This window comes from Bos grunniens, chromosome 1, assembly GCF_055505025.1.
Source record: "Bos grunniens cultivar Pamir isolate PY7600 chromosome 1, Bosgru_T2T1.0, whole genome shotgun sequence".
Taxonomy (NCBI): Eukaryota; Metazoa; Chordata; class Mammalia; order Artiodactyla; family Bovidae; genus Bos; species Bos grunniens.
The window spans coordinates 39,096,235-39,115,646 of record NC_141165.1 but is presented as its reverse complement, the minus strand read 5'-3'; the positions used below and the strand labels follow the sequence as shown (position 1 = coordinate 39,115,646).

The 19,412-nt window shown below is 40.4% G+C and overlaps 1 protein-coding gene across 1 annotated transcript; it reads left to right on the top strand.

Moving 5' to 3' along the window:
• Positions 1 to 3,176: 3,176 nt before the first annotated feature.
• On the top strand, positions 3,177 to 14,438 carry COMMD2 (COMM domain containing 2). The gene is made up of 5 exons (XM_086388487.1): positions 3,177 to 3,269; positions 3,365 to 3,442; positions 4,059 to 4,141; positions 9,645 to 9,818; positions 12,533 to 14,438. Exons 1-5 carry the CDS (start codon positions 3,203 to 3,205, stop codon positions 12,728 to 12,730), a joined length of 600 nt encoding a protein of 199 aa, XP_086244613.1. The 5' UTR covers positions 3,177 to 3,202; the 3' UTR covers positions 12,731 to 14,438.
• The last annotated feature ends 4,974 nt before the right edge of the window (positions 14,439 to 19,412 follow it).

The following is a 19,412-nucleotide window of genomic DNA, read 5'->3' as shown; positions in this document are numbered from 1 at the left end:
GTAGTTTGAATATTCTTTGGCATTGCCTGTCTTTGGGATTGGAAAGAAAACTATTTACCTATCACTGAAACATAACCAAGGAGATGCCTGGTACAAAGTTCCTGGGGCGGGAATGCCTATGAAGAAGAAAGAAATATGAAGAAATATGAGGGGAAAGGAAGGTAGATGAGGGGGAGGATGGTAAGAAAAGAATGTGACAGCACAATTGATTCCCTGCCAGAATCAACTGAAAAACTGTTGAGTTTTTATTCTTTATTCACTTTAGCTCTAGAAGTAAGATAGTATGAAGTGATATTAAGGTCTTACTTTTTTACAATATTAAACAGTTGTCAAGCAGTATATTAGCATAGACAGGATACCGTGGGACATTTATTCCAAACCTAAATCTTACTGAAATCAAAGTTAAGCGTCACCTTCTCTTTGCTCTGGGTCATTCTGTTCTTTCCTCAGGTATTACCACTTTCACACATACAGTACGTGAAATTACTTGACTGACTCCTTTACTATCTTCTCTTAGGCAAGGACAGTGTTTTATTCATCTCTAAATTGCCAAGGAATAGCATATGCTTGAGCTTTGAATAACTGCTCTATAAATATTTGTTAAATTAAATAAATGAATTTTATGATAATCATGTACAAGACATTCTCAATGACATGTGCACACAACATCTGCTCATAAAATATAAATACTTCCACTTTCAAATCACTTGCTTAATGCTGATTTATTTAATTTGATCATCAAGATCAATTTCTTGATATGAATTTGTTAATTTGCCTGAGCATCATAGCAGCCCTGCATGGCACACTAAGGACAGTCAGCATTAAAGCACACGTTTTTACAGATGAAGAGGCTAAATTGGTAACATATAAAAACAACTTGGTGGAGGTCCTACAAGTAGTTAAGTGTCAGATTCAGATCTGGAATCCAGAGTTTTGATTTTTCAGTCAGGTAATTACTTCTAAACAACCATAAGACACTTGGTACCAGAAAGTCACTCTATAAATTATCCTAGCAAGTTCTAACTCCCAGGCTGGTTTCCCCAGCTATAACTTGGCTTTTTGACCACCTTCCTTGACCACCCCATTCTGTTCATCCTTATTTCCCATCTTCACCCCCAACCCCCATCATCTCTCCTGCTGAAGTCCCTGAGATCAGAGAGAAGAAATGCTATATTATATTGGCATAATAGTATACCTATTTGTAAATTCATTTCAGCATTCCTTATTCCCTCCATAATGGACATTCTCTCAATAATGTATGAATAAAATCTTCAGAACATACCATTTTTGCTGATCTGCAACATAGTCTAAGTAAAAATTGTATTCTCTCTGCAAATGCTGCTTCAAGACCTAACAAGTTTAAGGATCTGCCTTTCTGTGCCCCCACGTAGGAAACAGTGAAGCCTGGCATGCTGCAGTCCATGGGGAAGCAAAAAGTTGGACATGACTCAGTGACTGAACAACAACAATAGGAAACAATTTCAGTTTCAGTCATATGTAAGGGATGAGGGAGACGCAGAGAGGAGAGCTGAAAAACATTTCCAATATTCAGTTCTGCTCAGGAGATGGCATATAGATATCTTGGAGCATCAGTTCAGTTCAGTCCCTCAGTCATGTCCAACTCTTGTGACCCCATGAATCGCAGAACGCCAGGCCTCCCTGTCCATCACCAACTCCCGGAGTTCACTCAAACTCACGTCCATCAAGTCGGTGATGCCATCCAGCAATCTCATCCTCTGTCGTCCCCTTCTCCTCCTGCCCCCAATCCCTCCCAGCATCAGGGTCTTTTCCAATGAGTCAACTCTTCGCATGAGGTGGCCAAAGTATTGGAGTTTCAGCTTTAGCATCAGTCCTCCCAGTGAACACCCAGGACTGATCTCCTTCAGAATGGACTGATTGGATCTCCTTGCAGTCCAAGGGACTCTCAAGAGTCTTCTATAGTTAGCTTTTTATCTATATCCCTAGATATAACAACCATAGATGTGAAATTTGTCTTTTCCCCAAACCTTTCCTTCACTATGAGTGAGAATTAAGGAGTCATATTCTTATTAATAAGCTGTTTAATAGTCTCTTATATTTGAATCGCAGCAGGTGAGAAGAATGAGTTAGTAAAGGAACCAAATTCTCCCACTGCCCTTAACACATAAAAAATAAAGACAAGCATGGGTCATTGTCTTCCTCCTCATCTTTGTCCTAATTTATAATCACTCACGGAACTTGTTACAAACCTCCATCTTTCAGGATGCTGTGCAGAATGATGTATTTCGGAGCAGGTGGTCAAGGGCTCTGACCTTCTTCCAGCTCTATCACTGGCTGATAACACAGTGTCTGGAGCTTTGGATTCTTCATGCACAAATGATGACCAGCGCCGTACAAATGGCCTGTCGGTACAAACGATGGCATGGTTATTGAGATAAATCAAGTAAGATAATATATACAGAAGCTCTGTGCAAACTACTTAGCTCTAAAAAAAGTTACTTTCAGTTGCTTGACCTGTCTCAGTTTACTTATCTCTATCGGGGACAGTAAGGGTACCTACCTCATAAGGTTCTTGTGAGCTCTAAACAAGTTAATAAACCTAAGAACAGTTCTTGACATAGTGCTTCATAAATGTTAGCTACTAACATTATTAATGTACGGAGAAGGCAATGGCACCCCACTCCAGTACTCTTGCCTGGAAAATCCCATGGACAGAGGAGCCTGGTAGGCTGCAGTCCATGGGGTCGCTAAGAGTCGGACACGACTGAGCGACTTCACTTCCACTTTTCCCTTTCATGCACGGGAGAAGGAAATGGCAACCCACTCCAGTGTTCTTGCCTGGAGAATCCCAGGGACAGGGGAATCTCGTGGGCTGCCGTCTCTGGGGTCGCACAGAGTCGGACACGACTGAAGCGACTTAGCAGCAGCAGCAGCAACATTATTAATGTAAGCTCCGCAAGGGGGCGAGTCGAATTTTAAACTTATTTTCATCTTCCTCAGATCAAGGCATTCTGAGCCCCGCAGGCGACATCTGATTTACAAACTGAAAGATCTCCTGCTCCCAGTCTGCTCCTAGGAAGGCATTTGAGTGTAGGACGGCTTTCAGCCGGAACCCAAACCTCCGGGCGCTGAAGCGCCGGAGCCTCTTTACGCTTGGACTCAGGCCCCGGAAGTCGCGAGGGTGGGGTTGGCGCTGCACAGTGAAATTGGCTACCCAGGGAAGATGCTGCTGGACCTGTCGGAGGAGCATAAGGAGCACCTGGCCTTCCTGCCGAAAGTGGACAGCGCGGGTCAGGGCGCGCGGCGGCGGAGGGTGGTTCCCTGCGGTCTGGGGAGGGGATCGGGGGAGCGCCTGGCGCTCAGGGTCTCCTGGCTTCCGTTGCAGTGGTCGCGGAGTTTGGGCGAATTGCGGTGGAGTTCCTGAGGCGTGGCTCGAACCCCAAGATCTACGAAGGCGCTGCCAGTAAGAAACGGGGAGGCACAGCGGTGCAATCTTCTCGGGGAAGTGTGGGCCGTTCTCTATCTCCCTGGAGAGGACGGGGTTCTTGGGACAAGGGTTTTTTATCCCCCCCCCCCCCTCCCCCGTTGTGGCATAATAAAAGCAGAAGGGGTCTTAAGTCAGGGCGCAGATCCTGCCCGTGCTCTAAATACTGAGTTTTTTTTAAAGCTTGTGGTTTTTGGCGTGTAATGGACATAACACCATCTGCCAGATACACTATGATGGTTATATGCATCCAAGTGTGTGGAATAGTTCGGTGAACCATAAATACGCAACTGTTTGGCTGTTGTTCGTTGCTCAGACATCTGCTTTTACTGAACTATTTTTCCCCCAATGGACATGGGGAGGTTTTCGATATTGTGTCTTCTGTTAGGCTGGAAGTAGCTGCGCGCTCAGGAGAGAGATAGTACACCTGGTATTGTCTCCACGCATCTGTGTTTTGTAAAGAAGATTACATGGTGGGAAATAACTGAAGGCATTTGCCTGGGAATGGCGAATGAACAGGAGGTTATTACCAAAATTATTTTTTATTGCAGTGTGTGAAAACATGGAGTAATGGATAATATTTACTCTTTTTCAGGAAAACTCAGTGTGAGTAGTGACACTGTCCAACATGGTGTGGAAGGATTAATATACCTCCTCACTGAAAGTTCGAAGCTCATGGTAAGGGCTTTTGTGGGTAGTTTTGTATTACCAGGACCTTAAGGAGGTTTCAGTTCAGTTCAGTCGCTCAGTGGTGTCCGACTCTTTGTGACCCCATGAATCACAGCAGGCCAGGCCTCCCTGTCCATCACCAACTCCCGGAGTTCACTCAGACTCACGTCCATCGAGTCAGTGATGCCATCCAGCCATCTCATCCTCTGTCGTCCCCTTCTCCTCCTGACCCCAAGCCCTCCCAGCATCAGAATCTTTTCCAATGAGTCAACTCCTTGCATGAGGTGGCCAAAGTAGTGGAGTTTCAGCTTTAGCATCATTCCTTCCAAAGAAAGCCCAGGGCTGATCTCCTTCAGAATGGACTGGTTGGATCTCCTTGCAGTCCAAGGGACTCTCAAGAGTCTTCTCCAACACCACAGTTCAAAAGCATCAATTCTTCGGCGCTCAGCCTTCTTCACAGTCCAACTCTCACATCCATACATGACCACAGGAAAAACCATAGCCTTGACTAGACGGACCTTTGTTGGCAAAGTAATGTCTCTGCTTTTCAATATGCTATCTAGGTTGGTCATAACTTTCCTTCCAAGGAGTAAGCGTCTTTTAATTTCATGGCTGCAATCACCATCTGCAGTGATTTTGGAGCCCAGAAAAATAAAGTCTGACACTGTTCCCCATCTATTTCCCATGTAGTGATGGGACCGGATGCCATGATCTTTGTTTTCTGAATGTTGAGCTTTAAGCCAACTTTTTCACTCTCCACTTTCACTTTCATCAAGAGGCTTTTGAGTTCCTCTTCACTTTCTGCCATAAGGGTGGTGTCATCTGCATATCTGAGGTTATTGATATTTCTCCCAGCAATCTTGATTCCAGCTTGTGTTTCTTCCAGTCCAGCGTTTCTCATGATGTACTCTGCATAGAAGTTAAATAAGCAGGGTGACAATATACAGCCTTGATGTACTCCTTTTCCTATTTGGAACCAGTCTGTTGTTCCATGTCCAGTTCTAACTGTTGCTTCCTGACCTGCATATAGGTTTCTCAAGAGGCAGATCAGGTGGTCTGGTATTCCCATCTCTTTAAGAATTTTCCACAGTTTATTGTGATCCACACAGTCCAAGTCTTTGGCATAGTCAATAAAGCAGAAATAGATGTTTTTCTGGAACTCTCTTGCTTTTTACATGATCCAGCGGATGTTGGCAATTTGATCTCTGGTTCCTCTGCCTTTTCTAAAACCAGCTTGAACATCAGGAAGTTCACGGTTCACGTATTGCTGAAGCCTGGCGTGGAGAATTTTGAGCATTATTTTACTAGCATGTGAGATGAGTGCAATTGTGCGGTAGTTTGAGCATTCTTTGGCATTGCCTTTCTTTGGGATTGGAATGAAAACTGACCTTTTCCAGTCCTGTGGCCACTGCTGAGTTTTCCAAATTTGCTGGCACATTGAGTGCAGCACTTTCACAGCATCATCTTTCAGGATTTGAAAGAGCTCAACTGGAATTCCATCACCTCCACTAGCTTTGTTCGTAGTAATGCTTTCTAAGGCCCACTTGACTTCACATTCCAGGATGTCTGGCTCTAGGTCAGTGATCACACCATTGTGATTATCTGGGTTGTGAAGATCTTTTTTGTACAGTTCTTCTGTGTATTCTTGCCACCTCTTCTTAATATCTTCTGCTTCTGTTAGGTCCATACCATTTCTGTCCTTTATTGAGTGCATCTTTGCATGAAATGTTCCCTTGGTATCTCTAATTTTCTTGAAGAGGTCTCTAGTCTTTCCCATTCTGTTGTTTTCCTTTATATCTTTGCACTGATCACTGAAGAAGGCTTTCTTATCTCTTCTTGCTATTCTTTGGAACTCTGCATTCAGATGCTTATATCTTTCCTTTTCTGCTTTGCTTTTCGCTTCTCTTCTTTTCACAGCTATTTGTAAGGCCTCCCCAGACAGCCATTTTGCTTTCTTGCATTTCTTTTCCATGGGGATGGTCTTGATCCCTGTCTCCTGTACAACGTCACGAACCTCATTCCATAGTTCATCAGGCACTCTATCTATCAGATCTAGGCCCTTAAATCTATTTCTCACTTCCACTGTAGAATCATAAGGGATTTGATTTAGGTCATACTTGAATGGTCTAGTGGTTTTCCCTACTTTCTTCAGTTTAAGTCTGAATATGGCAATAAGGAGTTCATGATCAGGGCCACAGTCAGCTCCCTGTCTTGTTTTTGTTGACTGTATAGAGCTTCTCCATCTTTGGCTGCAAAGAATATAATCAATCTGATTTCGGTGTTGACCATCTGGTGATGTCCATGTGTAGAGTCTTCTCTTGTGTTGTTGGAAGAGGGTGTTTGTTATAACCAGTGCATATACTCTATATATCAGTCCTGCTAGGATCTTCTCATTTCAGTAATGTTGTTACTGATTTATAATTGATTGAGTGAAGCCATGCATACATAATCTGACTATAATGTGACCTGCTGGCATGAATACCTCTTGTTAGTATAAATTAGAATTGCCTGTAATTCCACATGTTACTATGTGTATCCTAAGAAGAGGGAGAATGAAATGATTTAAATTTTTGTGTATTAGTAGTATCTAGCTTATTGGAGTGGAGAAGGCAATGGCACCCCACTCCAGTACTCTTGCCTGGAGAGTCCCATGGACAGAGGAGCCTGGTGGGGTCAGTCCATGGGGTCACTGCGAGTTGGACACGACTGAGTGACTTCACTTTCACTTTTCACTTTCATGCATTGGAGCAGGAAATGGCAGCCCACTCCAGTGTTCTTGCCTGGAGAATCCCAGGGATGGAGGAGTCTGGTGGGCTGCTGTCTGTGGGGTCCCACAGAGTCGGACATGACTGAAGTGACTTAGCAGCAGCAGCAGCTTGTTGGAGAATTGAGCAAACTGGGCATTTTAGCAGTTCTTTTTGTATTTTAGTAAAGTATTTTTTTCCTTTTTTCCCACATTTTTCCCTTTTTAATACTGGCTGGGAATCTTGTACCAGTGGTTGTTTCTCTGTGCTCTTAATAGAAAAAATATTTGAAAAATTACAACTGGCTACATGGGATTTCCCAGATGGTGCTAGTGGTAAAGAACCCACCTGCCAATGCAGGAGACATAAGAAACTCAGGTTCAATCCCTGGGTCAGGAGGATCCCCTGGCGGAGGGCATGGCAATCTACTCCAGTTTTCTTGCCTGGAGAATCCCATGGACAGAGGAGCCTGGTGGGCTACAGTCCAAAGGGTCGCAAAGAATCAAGCAGGACTGAAGTGAGTTCACACACACACACACACACACACACACACACACAGGGCTTAATTTACATATTGTCCATTCTCCTGTTTCTCAGACTTACCTTTTAGTGAGAATGTTGTGTGACCGTTTTAAACCAAATTCCTGGTTTCTGTCTCAAACCTGTTGAATCAGGTTTTCCAGAAGATGGGCTTGAGAATATATTTTCAAGGTGCTTTAAATGATTCTTAAGATCAGGTAAATTTGGGAAACTACCCTAAAGGCTTAACATTTTGATAGCAAATCGTCACGCTGGAAGTGATGAAAGACAGAGTGTGGCTTATTGAGTTATGGTGTTTCACCCTAATAATTAGGGTAAAATAATTAGATTATTTGAGTGGTTAACTACATAAAAATATGTTTTATAGATTCCTTTTGTCAGACTCCCTAAAATGTTAAACTTAGAGGTATTTGACAGCAAATGCTCTGTCACATAAATCTGTGTTCCATTAGTTGATATGGGGAACTCATTTTTGCTTCCCGAGGTGATCTTTTCTGGCCCTCTTCAGAGCTTTCCTGGCTGCTCTCCTCGAAATCGATCTCTAGCCTCTTGCTCTTCGATTTAGTCGAGTTGAATCTTCTGACAGACTACCTGATGTGATTGGTCAACAAACCTAACCCACCTGGCCCAAAAGACTATAAGCCCTCCTCACCAGCAATGAGCCCATTTGATTTATTCAGTTCTGTATGCCTAGCATGGGACCTATCCCATAGTAGGATCTCAGGAGATACTTGCTGAAGGGACAAGATAACCTAAGCCTATGCTATTACAAATAGAAACAAGTCTAATGACAGTGACATCCCCTCCCAAAAAGGGTGGCATGCAGAGACTGGAAAAGAACAAGGAAAGTAGAGTATTAAAGTGGCTGAGGTAAATACAATTAAGGGAAGAGAGACAAAAAAATTGTGCTTCCTCTACTTTTTCTCCGCCTGTTTATCCCTCCTCATGTTGGGCATCCAATAAGGGAGTAAAAGCAAGCCTGCTGTTGGCAGTTTCCTTTTTTCCTACTGAGAGTCATTGCCAATGTTAGGGTTGCTTGGTCCCTAATAATGTTGTTCCATTGGATAGCCAAAATCTGTGACTCCATGTCCTTCTCTCCCACTCCCTTTGCTGACCAAATACATGACTTTCCTGTGTCCAGTCAGCATCTGAATATCGCACTAAGATTTACCTAAACCGTTTTCTTCCACCTACCCCCTGCCTCTGGCAACCACCAGTCTGTTCTCTGTATCTGTGAGTTTGAGGGGCTTTTTTTGTTTTTTGTTTGTCTTAGACTTGACATGTAAGAGAGATTGTACAGTATTTCTTTTTCTGTCTGACTTAATTCACTTAGCATAATGCCCTCAAGTTCCATCCATGTTGTTGCAAACGGCAAGATTCCATTTCTTTATGGCTGGGTAATATTCCACTGTGTATGTGTGCCACAACTTCCCTATGCATTCATCGTTCAGTGGATACTTAGTTTGTTTCCATGTTTTATCCATTGTAAATAGATGCTTCAGGAACATGGGGGTGCATATGTCTGTTTGAATTTGTGTTTTTGCTTTTTTTGGATAAATATGCAGAAGTAGAATCACTAGATCATACGGTAGTTCTATTTTTAATTTTTTGAAGACCCTCCATACTGTTTTACATAGTGACTACCCCAGTTTATGTTCCTGCCAACAGTGTACAGGAGTTCCCTTTTCTCCACAGCCTTACCAACGCTTGTTTCTTGTCATTTTGATACTCTCCATTCCAGTGGATGTGAAGTGATATCTCATCATTTTGATTTACATTTCCCTGGTGATGAGTGACGTTGAGCATCTTTTCATGTGCCTGTTGGCCTTCTATATGTGTTCTTTGGAAAATGTGAATTCAGATCTTCTGCCCATGTTTTAATCAGATTGTTTATGGGTTTATTTACTTATTTATTTTGCTATTGTGTATTAGATAGGTGATTTGCAGATTTTTCTTTCATTCAGTAGGTTGCCTTTTCATTTTGTTGATGCTTTCCTATGCTGTGCAGAAGACTTTTATCCGAAGTTGTCCCATTAGTTTGTTTTTGCTTTTGTTGCTTATTTTTATTTTCATGTATCAAAAACTCGGAATAGTGGACAGGGGTTGCCTTTTACTAAGGAGTGTTGTTTCTTTTACTAGACAGAATAGAATTCATTTTTTTTTGTGTATATCCAGTATTTCAGCATTTATTAGACACATAAATTTTGATAAACTTGATTCATTTTTAGATTTCTGAACTGGATTTCCAAGACTCTGTTTTTATTCTGGGATTTCCTGAAGAATTGAACAAATTGTTGCTTCAGCTTTATCTAGACAACAGAAAGGAGATCAGAACTATCCTGAGTGAATTGGCACCAGACCTTCCCAGTTACCACAGCCTTGAATGGCGACTGGATGTACAGGTATGACTTTTTAAAAAAAATCTGACATAGAATATAAGATTTATTTTAGGCTATGTCTTCACACTTATTGTATTCTTTACCACCTTAACCAAATTCTGGTTTGAAACTTCAGTTTTTTAATGTCTGTTTTTAGACCATTTCACAAATAGTTCATTTTCTTTTTTTTTTTTTTTTTTTCTAACCACACCACAAGACTTGTGGGATTTTTTAGTTCCCCAACCAAGGATTGAACCCAGGCTCTTGGCAGTGAGAGTGGTGGGTTCTAACCACTGGACCGTCAGGGAATTCCCCATTTTCTTATATTTTTAATATGTTCACATTGGTTTAATTTGTGAACTTTGTAAGAAATAGGTTATTTTGGAAAAGCAGATGGTTATCTATATTTTTAAAGTGGTGCTTAACTTTTAGAAAACCTTTTTTCTGTCTAAATAAAACACATTTATAGAAAAGTACACAGGTCAGTATATAGCCCAATGAATTATCATGTGGTAAAAACACCTATGAAACCAGCACCCATGATCAGCACTTCAGAAGCATCCTTCTTGCCTTACAAGTTACTTCCCCATCCTTCTTTTCAAAGGTAACCAGCATCCTGACTCTTAATGCACAGATTATTTTTTTCTGTTCTTTAACTTTCTATTCATGAAATGATTCAATAAATATTCTTCTATGTCTGCCTTCTTTTTATGAGATTGGGTTGTTTTTAAAGCCACGTACACAACCAAAAAGGAATTTTCAGACATTGCATGCAGCCCTTTCTCAAACAGTGACAGATAAGCTAGTTAAGAAGTGTTTATTGAATGCCATCCAATCACTGATTAGGACTGTGCTGAATGCTTTGGGAACCAGAATTGTAAGATACTTTCTCAGCTAGAAAAGATATTATTTGTTTAGTCATATTAGATGTCTCAAAATAACTAGTAATTAAAGATAGTTGTGAAATAAGGTTCTGGAGAGGAAAAAAGAATATAATTGTATAAATAAGGTACTTCTGAGTATTTCAGAAAAGCTGTATCTCATGTAGTTCAGTGTACACTGGCATGTTCCAGAAAAGCATCAATAAAAGAAGGGTAAATTTCAGAAAAAGAAATGAATGGAGAAAACCAGGGTAATATTATTGAGAGAGGAGACAGCATAAGTTGTAAAGGCCCACATGAATCTGAGAGTGAACAAATGAATATGTGGGATAGCCCCCTAGTTCCCAAACTTGACTGCACATTGAAATGATTTAGGGAGCTTTAAAAAAATTCTGATATTTGTGTTCTGCCCCAGAGGTTCTGATTTATTGGTACAGAGTTTTACCTGGGCATCAGGATTTTTTAAAGCTCCCTTGTCACCCAGGTAATTCTAATGTGTAATAACGTTTGTAAACCGCTGTAATAGTAGATTCTTCTGATTTGAGTGGTCCGAATAGGTTACAGAAATTCAGCTAGACAAGCTTAGCAATTGTATCCCAGTGTGTTGAGTGCTTGAATATATATTAACACAGGAGAAGGTATAAAGCAGATTATAGGCTCCTTGAAGGAGAAGGCAATGGCACCCCACTCCAGTACTCTTGCCTGGAAAATCCCATGGACGGAGGAGCCTGGTGGGCTGCAGTCCATGGGGTCGCTAGAAGTCAGACACGGCTAAGCGACTTCACTTTCACTTTTCACTTTCATGCATTGGAGGAGGAAATGGCAACCCACTCCAGAATTCTTGCCTGGAGAATCCCAGGGACGGGGGAGCCTGGTGGGCTGCCGTCTATGGCATCGCACAGAGTCGGACACGACTGAAGCAACTTAGCAGCAGCAGCAGCAGCAGCAGCAGGCTCCTTGAAGGCATATGCAACTTGCTTTTTTGATTAAACATTTTCTTTTTAGATTTATTGATGACAGTTCAGGTTGCTATAGTTTACTTCTTTTCCCCGTCATTTAGTAAGCATTTCATGGTATGAATATTCTCAATTTATCCATTCTGTTGGTAAAGAATATTTGAGATATGTCTAGCTTTTGGCTCTTGGAAACAAATACTGTTATGAATATGTGTATATGTGTAAGAGTTTACGATATGTACCTAGGAGTGGAATTGCTGGTAATTTATCTGTTTTCCAAAGTAATTCTCTCATCACTCTCACCAGCAGTGGATGAGTTTTCATTACCATCACTTCACAGTGCTCCTTATGGGCAGGTTTCTAATTCTTGCCAGTCTGATAAAACAGCATGATTTTATTGGCCATTTTCTAATAAAGTTGAATGTATTTCCTGTGTTTATCTATTTTTATTACTTTTGCAAAGTGCTTTCATAGATCTTCTGTACAATTTTCTTGGTTTTGTGGGGGTTTTATTAAATCAGAACACTTCTTCATACATTCTTGATACTTTTTTTTGGTTTTATGTGTTACAAAGTATCTTTTCTCAGGTTGTGGCTTGTTTTTTTCCCACTATTTTTAGATATCTTTCCAAGAAATTTTAATAATTTTAATTCATTTCAGTTTATCAGTTTTTATTTATGATTTTTGTTTTTATATCATGTTTAAGAAATCCTTGCATACTGTATGACTACCTATACATTGTAGTTTTTTTTTTTCCCCCAAAGATTTTGAAGTTTACTGTTCATTTTGAAGTCTGTGATTTATCTGAAATTCAATTTTTGTGTATGGTATAATGTCATTATTCATATGTTCAGCATGATTGTTAAATAGTCATTATGCTTTTATTCCATTTAAAATTAAGCTTGCAAGCAGAAGCCTCAGGCAACAGATTAAACCATCAGTGACTATAAAGCTCCACCTTAATCAGAATGGAGATCACAACACCCAAGTTCTGCAGACAGACCCAGCCACCCTGCTGCACTTGGTTCAGCAGTTGGAACAAGCCTTGGAGGAGATGAAAACAAACCACTGTAGGAGAGTCGTGCGCAATATCAAGTAGTCCCAATTTGTTTTCTTCCTCCTGAATCACTTGTGAATTGATGATACGCAGTAGTTATTTTTCAAAACAATTTTTTAAGTTGATAGTGATAAATGCATAGAGATTTCATAAAATTTCTTTTCCTATGTCAAGATACTGAGGTCATGATCACAGGCTAAGTGAAGTTTCTTTCTCGGTGCTAAATATGGTCAGTTTCTTGAGTTAAGATGTAGTTTGTGTCGTAAATGTGTAAATAGGATTGAATCAACTGAAAGTGAATCTATACTGTTCAAATCCTCTGTGTATATAAATGACTATATTTTTTTGATGCTTTTCCTGACTAGTTTATTGTTTTCCTCCTTATTGATCTAAACTTAAAGTTCACAGTGTAATTCTATTACTATTCATAGTATTTCTAGACAATTTAATGTTTTTGACTTTAAAGCACACCATGATGTTAATAGCCACAGAATAGTGGGAAGTGAATATGAATTTTTTAAAGGCAACATTTTTTAGGCAGTTCATGTATTTTATTTGGCTGTGAATATACTAAGTACTTACCTTGTTGTTTAAGTTTAAGTTGCCATGCTAATAAGCTTAAATAGTACTCAAATTTGTGTGAATATATTGTAGTTTATCAAGGATTAATTTTTTTCCCTATTATCAAAGCATCTAAGAGACACACTGCCATTCGACATTTATAAACAATGGATGCAGGCATACTGTAATCAGTTCTTAATTATCTTAAGAACATGGAAAAAACATGTTATGCACTTGCAAAGTAGCTATAAGCAAACTATACTCAGATAATTTTTAGTTATAGTGATAACTTGATTAATGAAGCTTTCATGTTAACAACCTCACAAATAAGAGGAAACTTTACATGTTACATCAAATTGTAGCATATGTCATCAGGTTAAAAGCATCATGCCTGCCAAGCTTATACAATAAAAATAGCTCTGTGAGGCTTCTTATTTGTCCACATTGGGTGAAGATAAGCAGGGCTGACTCCAGCCAAAATTGAAATAATATCCTTGTGTCTTCTTAGGGCAACTTTTATTCTTCCTCTATATCCACTATTCTTATCCCAAGCAAAACGACAAAGCATGTGTTAGTCTCTTTTTCTTATTTGTATCAAACTCCCCTTTTTTTAATTACACTTTATGGGGTTCTCATGGCAAATATACTGGGGTGGTTTGCCGTTCCCTTCTCCAGAGAAGAAGAGGACGACAGAGGGTGAGATAGTTGGATGGCATCACTGATGCAATGGACATGAATTTGGGCAAACTCCAGGAGATGGTGGGGGACAGGGAGGCCTGACATGCTGCAGTCCATGGGGTCATGAAGAGTCAGACAAGACTTGGTGACTGATCAAAAACCCCTTGTCCGCAGTCTCTGTGCTTTGTTATTCTTTCTGATGTTCTTTGCTTTTGGGGGCCAGAATGAGTTGGGAGCAGTCTTCCTTTTGAATCTGGGACTCACCTTTTTTTTTTTTCCCCACAGAGCATCTAATGAGCCTCTTCCTTTTCTTGTTTGAACATTCCACACCCTTACCCAGTCCTCTGCCTTGTTTGTTTTATGGAACAATTATTTTTTTGTAGTTTGTATATGAAGATATTTTCTGCAGATGCAGTCACTATTCTACTCTCCTATATGACCAGTTTCTTGACTCTGGGATATGCCTTTCCATCCGTAACTATCTAAATGTTTATTAAAACATTTTGGATTACGAGTGTGTGTATTTTTTAGGATTTGCTGTTGCATGTTTAGACTTCAGTATAATAGCTCTTAAGTCTCAAAGCCAGAATGGTAACATGTCATTTCTCAGAACAGCTCTGTGAGTAGGGAATAATCAATATATGTAATTACAAAGTCTACATATATTTCACCCATTGGAAGTCTCCTTTGTGTGTCACAAATTTCCTTGAGTTTATTTTGTTATTGATTTTCCAAGCTTGAGTAAATTTAAAACAGCAAACTAGAAAGTGATGTGGATACTATAAGAAGAAAACAGACTTTTGTGAAAACTGGAAAATGAGAACCTGATACTAAGGAAAGTTTGAAAAATCATTAACAGTGTGTAAAGCAATATTGTAAAGTAGTTAGTTCCAATTAAATTAATTTTTTTAAAAGTGTGTAAAAGATACTTGTGTGGGAACCTTTAAAATGTACAATAGTATGTTGCCCTTTAGGGTATGATCCTATGAGAAATCAGTCTTTGGGAATGGACAAAAGGATTTAAATTTAGTTTTTCTGGCTTCTTATAGATCCTTGATAAATTCTCAAAGCTTTGTTTTCTTCATCTCTAAAATAGGAATTATAACACCTATCTCATTGGCTTGTAGAGACCAGATAAAACCATGCATATAAAATGTTCAGTATAATATAGGACTTTAGAATATACTAATGTGGTCTGAGGGTCTCATTATTTTATAACCTGAATTCTGTCTAAAACACTCTATTTAAGGAACTGAGAGAAAATGTTACCTAGTGGTTTCTGGGTGGTAGGATTATGACTTTCTTTGCCTTCTTAATTTCTGTACTGAGTTTAGTTAGTTAGTTCAGTTGCTCAGTCATATCCAACTCTTTGCAACTCCATGAATCTCAGCACACCAGGCCTCCCTGTCCATCACCAACTCCCAGAGTTCACTCAGACTCATGTCCATCGAGTCATTGATGCCATCCAGCCATCTCATCCTCTGTCGTCCCCTTCTCCTCTTGCCCCCAATCCCTCCCAGCATCAGAGTCTTTTCCAATGAGTCACCTCTTCACATGAGGTGGCCAAAGTACTGGAGTTTCAGCTTTAGTATCATTCCTTCCAAAGAAATCCCAGGGCTGATCTCCTTCAGAATGGACTGTTTGGATCTCCTTGCAGTTCAAGGGACTCTCAAGAGTCTTCGCCAGCACCACAGTTCAAAAGCATCAATTCTTCGGCACTCAGCCTTGTTCACAGTCCAACTCTCACATCCGTACATGACCACAGGAAAAACCATGGCCGTGACTAGACGGACCTTTGTTGGCAAAGTAATGTCTCTGCTTTTCAATATGCTATCTAGGTTGGTCATAACTTTCCTTCCAAGGAGTAAGCGTCTTTTAATTTCATGGCTGCAGTCACCATCTGCAGTGATTTTGGAGCCCCCAAAAATAAAAGTCTGACACTGTTTCCACAGTTTCCCCATCTATTTCCCATGAAATGATGGGACCAGATGCCATGATCTTTGTTTTCTGAATGTTGAGCTTTAAGCCAACTTTTTCACTCTCCACTTTCACTTTCATCAAGAGGCTTTTAGTTCCTCTTCACTTTCTGCCATAAGGGTGGTGTCATCTGCATATCTGAGGTTATTGATATTTCTCCCAGCAATCTTGATTCCAGCTTGTGCTTCTTCCAGTCCAGCGTTTCTCATGATGTACTCTGCATAGAAGTTAAATAAGCAGAGTGACAATATACAGCCTTGATGTACTCCTTTTCCTATTTGGAACCAGTCTTTTTTTCCATGTTCAGTTCTAACTGTTGCTTCCTTACCTGCATACAGATTTCTCAAGAGGCAGATCAGGTGGTCTGGTATTCCCATCTCTTTCAGAATTTTCCACAGTTTATTGTGATCCCCACAGTCAAAGGCTTTGGCATAGTCAAGAAAGCAGAAATAGATGTTTTTCTGGAACTCTCTTGCTTTTTCCATGATCCAGCGGATGTTGGCAATTTGATCTCTGGTTCCTCTGCCTTTTCTAAAACCAGCTTGAACATCAGGAAGTTCACGGTTCACGTATTGCTGAAGCCTGGCTTGGAAAATTTTGAGCATTATTTTACTAGCATGTGAGATGAGTGCAATTGTGTGGTAGTTTGAGCATTCTTTGGCATTGCCTTTCTTTGGGATTGGAATGGAAACTGACCTTTTCCAGTCCTGTGGCCACTGCTGAGTTTTCCAAATTTGCTGGCACATTGAGTGCAGCACTTTCACAGCATCATCTTTCAGGATTTGAAAGAGCTCAACTGGAATGCCATCACCTCCACTAGCTTTGTTTGTAGTGATGCTTTCTAAGGCCCACTTGACTTCACATTCCAGGATGTCTCGCTGTAGGTCAGTGATCATACCATCGTGATTATCTGGGTTGTGAAAATCTTTTTTGTACAGTTCTTCTGTGTATTCTTGCCACCTCTTCTTAATATCTTCTGCTTCTGTTAGGCCCATACCATTTCTGTCCTTTATCGAGCCCATCTTTGCATGAAATGTTCCCTTGGTATCTCTAATTTTCTTGAAAAGATCTCTAGTCTTTCCCATTCTGTTGTTTTCCTCTATTTCTTTGAATTGATCACTGAGGGAGGCTTTCTTATCTCTTCTTGCTATTCTTTGGAACTCTGCATTCAGATGCTTATATCTTTCCTTTTCTGCTTTGCTTTTCGCTTCTCTTCTTTTCACAGCTATTTGTAAGGCCTCCCCAGACAGCCATTTTGCTTTCTTGCATTTCTTTTCCATGGGGATGGTCTTGATCCCTGTCTCGTGCACTATGTCACGACCCTCATTCCATAGTTCATCAGGCACTCTGTCTATCAGATCTAGTCCCTTAAATCTATTTCTCACTTCCACTGTAGAATCATAAGGGATTTGATTTAGGTCATACTTGAATGGTCTAGTGGTTTTCCCTACTTTCTTCAATTTCAATCTGAATTTGGTAATAAGGAGTTCATAGTCTGAGCCACAGTCAGCTCCCAGTCTAGTTTTTGTTGACTGTATAGAGCTTCTCCATCTTTGGCTGCAAGGAACGTAATCAATCTGATTTTGGTGTTGACCATCTGGTGATGTCCATGTGTAGAGTCTTCTCTTGTGTTGTTGGAAGAGGGTGTTTGCTATGACCAGTGCATTTTCTTGGCAAAACTATATTAGTCTTTGCCCCGCTTCATTCTGTACTCCAAGGCCAAATTTGCATGTTACTCCAGGTGTTTCTTAACTTCCTACTTTTGCATTCCAGTCCCCTATAATGAAAAGAACATCTTTTTGGGGTGTTAGTTCTAAAAGGTCTTGTAGGTCTTCACGGAACCATTCAACTTCAGCTTCTTCAGCGTTGCTGGTTGGGACATAGACTTGGATTACCGTGATATTGAATGGTTTGCCTTGGAGACAAACGGAGATCATTCTGTCATTTTTGAGATTGCATCCAAGTACTGCATTTCGAACTCTCTTGTTGACCATGATGGCTACTCCATTTCTTCTGAGGGATTCCTGTCCGCAGTAGTAGATATAATGGTCATCTGAGTTAAATTCACCTGTTGCAGTCCATTTGAGTTCGCTGATTCCTAGAATGTTGACATTCACTCTTGCCATCTCTTGTTTGACCACTTCCAATTTGCCTTGATTCATGGACCTGACATTCCAGGTTCCTATGCAATATTGCTCTTTACAGCATCGGACCTTGCTTTTATCACCAGTCACGTCCACAGCTGGGTATTGTTTTTGCTTTGGCTCCATCCCTTCATTCTTTCTGGAGTTATTTCTCCACTGATCTCCAGTAGCATATTGGGCACCTACTGACCTGGGGAGTTCCTCTTTCAGTATCCTATCATTTTGCCTTTTCATACTGTTCATGGGGTTCTCAAGGCAAGAATACTGAAGTGGTTTGCCATTCACTTCTCCAGTGGACCACATCCTGTCAGACCTCTCCACCATGACCTGCCCATCTTGGCTTGCCCCACGGGCATGGCTTAGTTTCATTGAGCTAGACAAGGCTGTGGTCCTAGCATAATTATATTGACTAGTTTCCTGTGAGTATGGTTTCTGTGTGTCTGCCCTCTAATGCCCTCTTGCAACACCTACCGTCTTACTTGGGTTTCTCTTACTGAGTTTAACTTGTATTAAAAAAATTTTTTTGAAGTCTAAAGAAGAATAAAGATCAGGGAACTTAAATACATTTTTAGTAGTACTTTTATTGAAAAATTTTTAATTCTTAGGGGCCTCCATTGTGGCTCAGTCATAAAGAATCCACCTGCCAGTTCAGGAGACATGGGTTCAATCCCTGATCTAGGAAGATCCCAAATTCCTTGGAGCAACTTAAGCCTGTGCACAGTTATCGAGCCTGTGCTCTAGAGCCCAGGAGCCGAAACTACTGAGCCTATGGACCCCCAAATCCTGAAGCTCAAGTGCCCTGGAGCTCTTGCTCCACAGCAAGAGAAACCACTGCAATGAGAAGCCCACACAGGGCAACTAGAGAGTAGCCGCCACTCTTCAAAACTAAAGAAAAGCCCATTCAGTAACAGAGACCCAGCACAACCAAAAGTTTAAAAAAAATTAAAACAAAATTTTAATTCTCAGAATGATACACACATAACTCTCCAGAAAACTCAGCTATTCAAAACTGCCTAGTCCCCAAAGGACTCAGGTAGACAGGCTGAGGGTTTTACCGATAGGCTTGGTCCAGAGTCCTTTTTTTTTTTTTTTTCTTCTGTCCTTTTCCCTCCATGCTAGTGAAAGAAACATGAGAATTTCAAGGCACTAGCTAAGCCAGCTCTCTTTTTTCTCGGTAATATTATATCTAAATGGAGTTTTTAATCTCCACAGGAAAACATAATACTTCTTTGTAGTTCTCACAGCCTTCATGATTAGGAAGATCTGTCCACTGTTATATTAAAGCCTTCCTACTATACTTTACATACTGTTCTCTGTACTTTTTTTTTTTTTTTTAATATATGTTTAAATCTCGCTTTAGCTTA

Excerpts from the sequence above, each read along its gene's own strand:
- COMMD2 (XM_086388487.1), top strand. The coding sequence starts at position 3,203 with ATGCTGCTGGACCTGTCGGAGGAGCATAAGGAGCACCTGGCCTTCCTG. Across the intron at positions 4,142-9,644 it reads CTGAAAGTTCGAAGCTCATG|ATTTCTGAACTGGATTTCCA; the intron begins GTAAGGGCTTTT and ends ATTCATTTTTAG. Across the intron at positions 9,819-12,532 it reads AATGGCGACTGGATGTACAG|CTTGCAAGCAGAAGCCTCAG; the intron begins GTATGACTTTTT and ends TTTAAAATTAAG.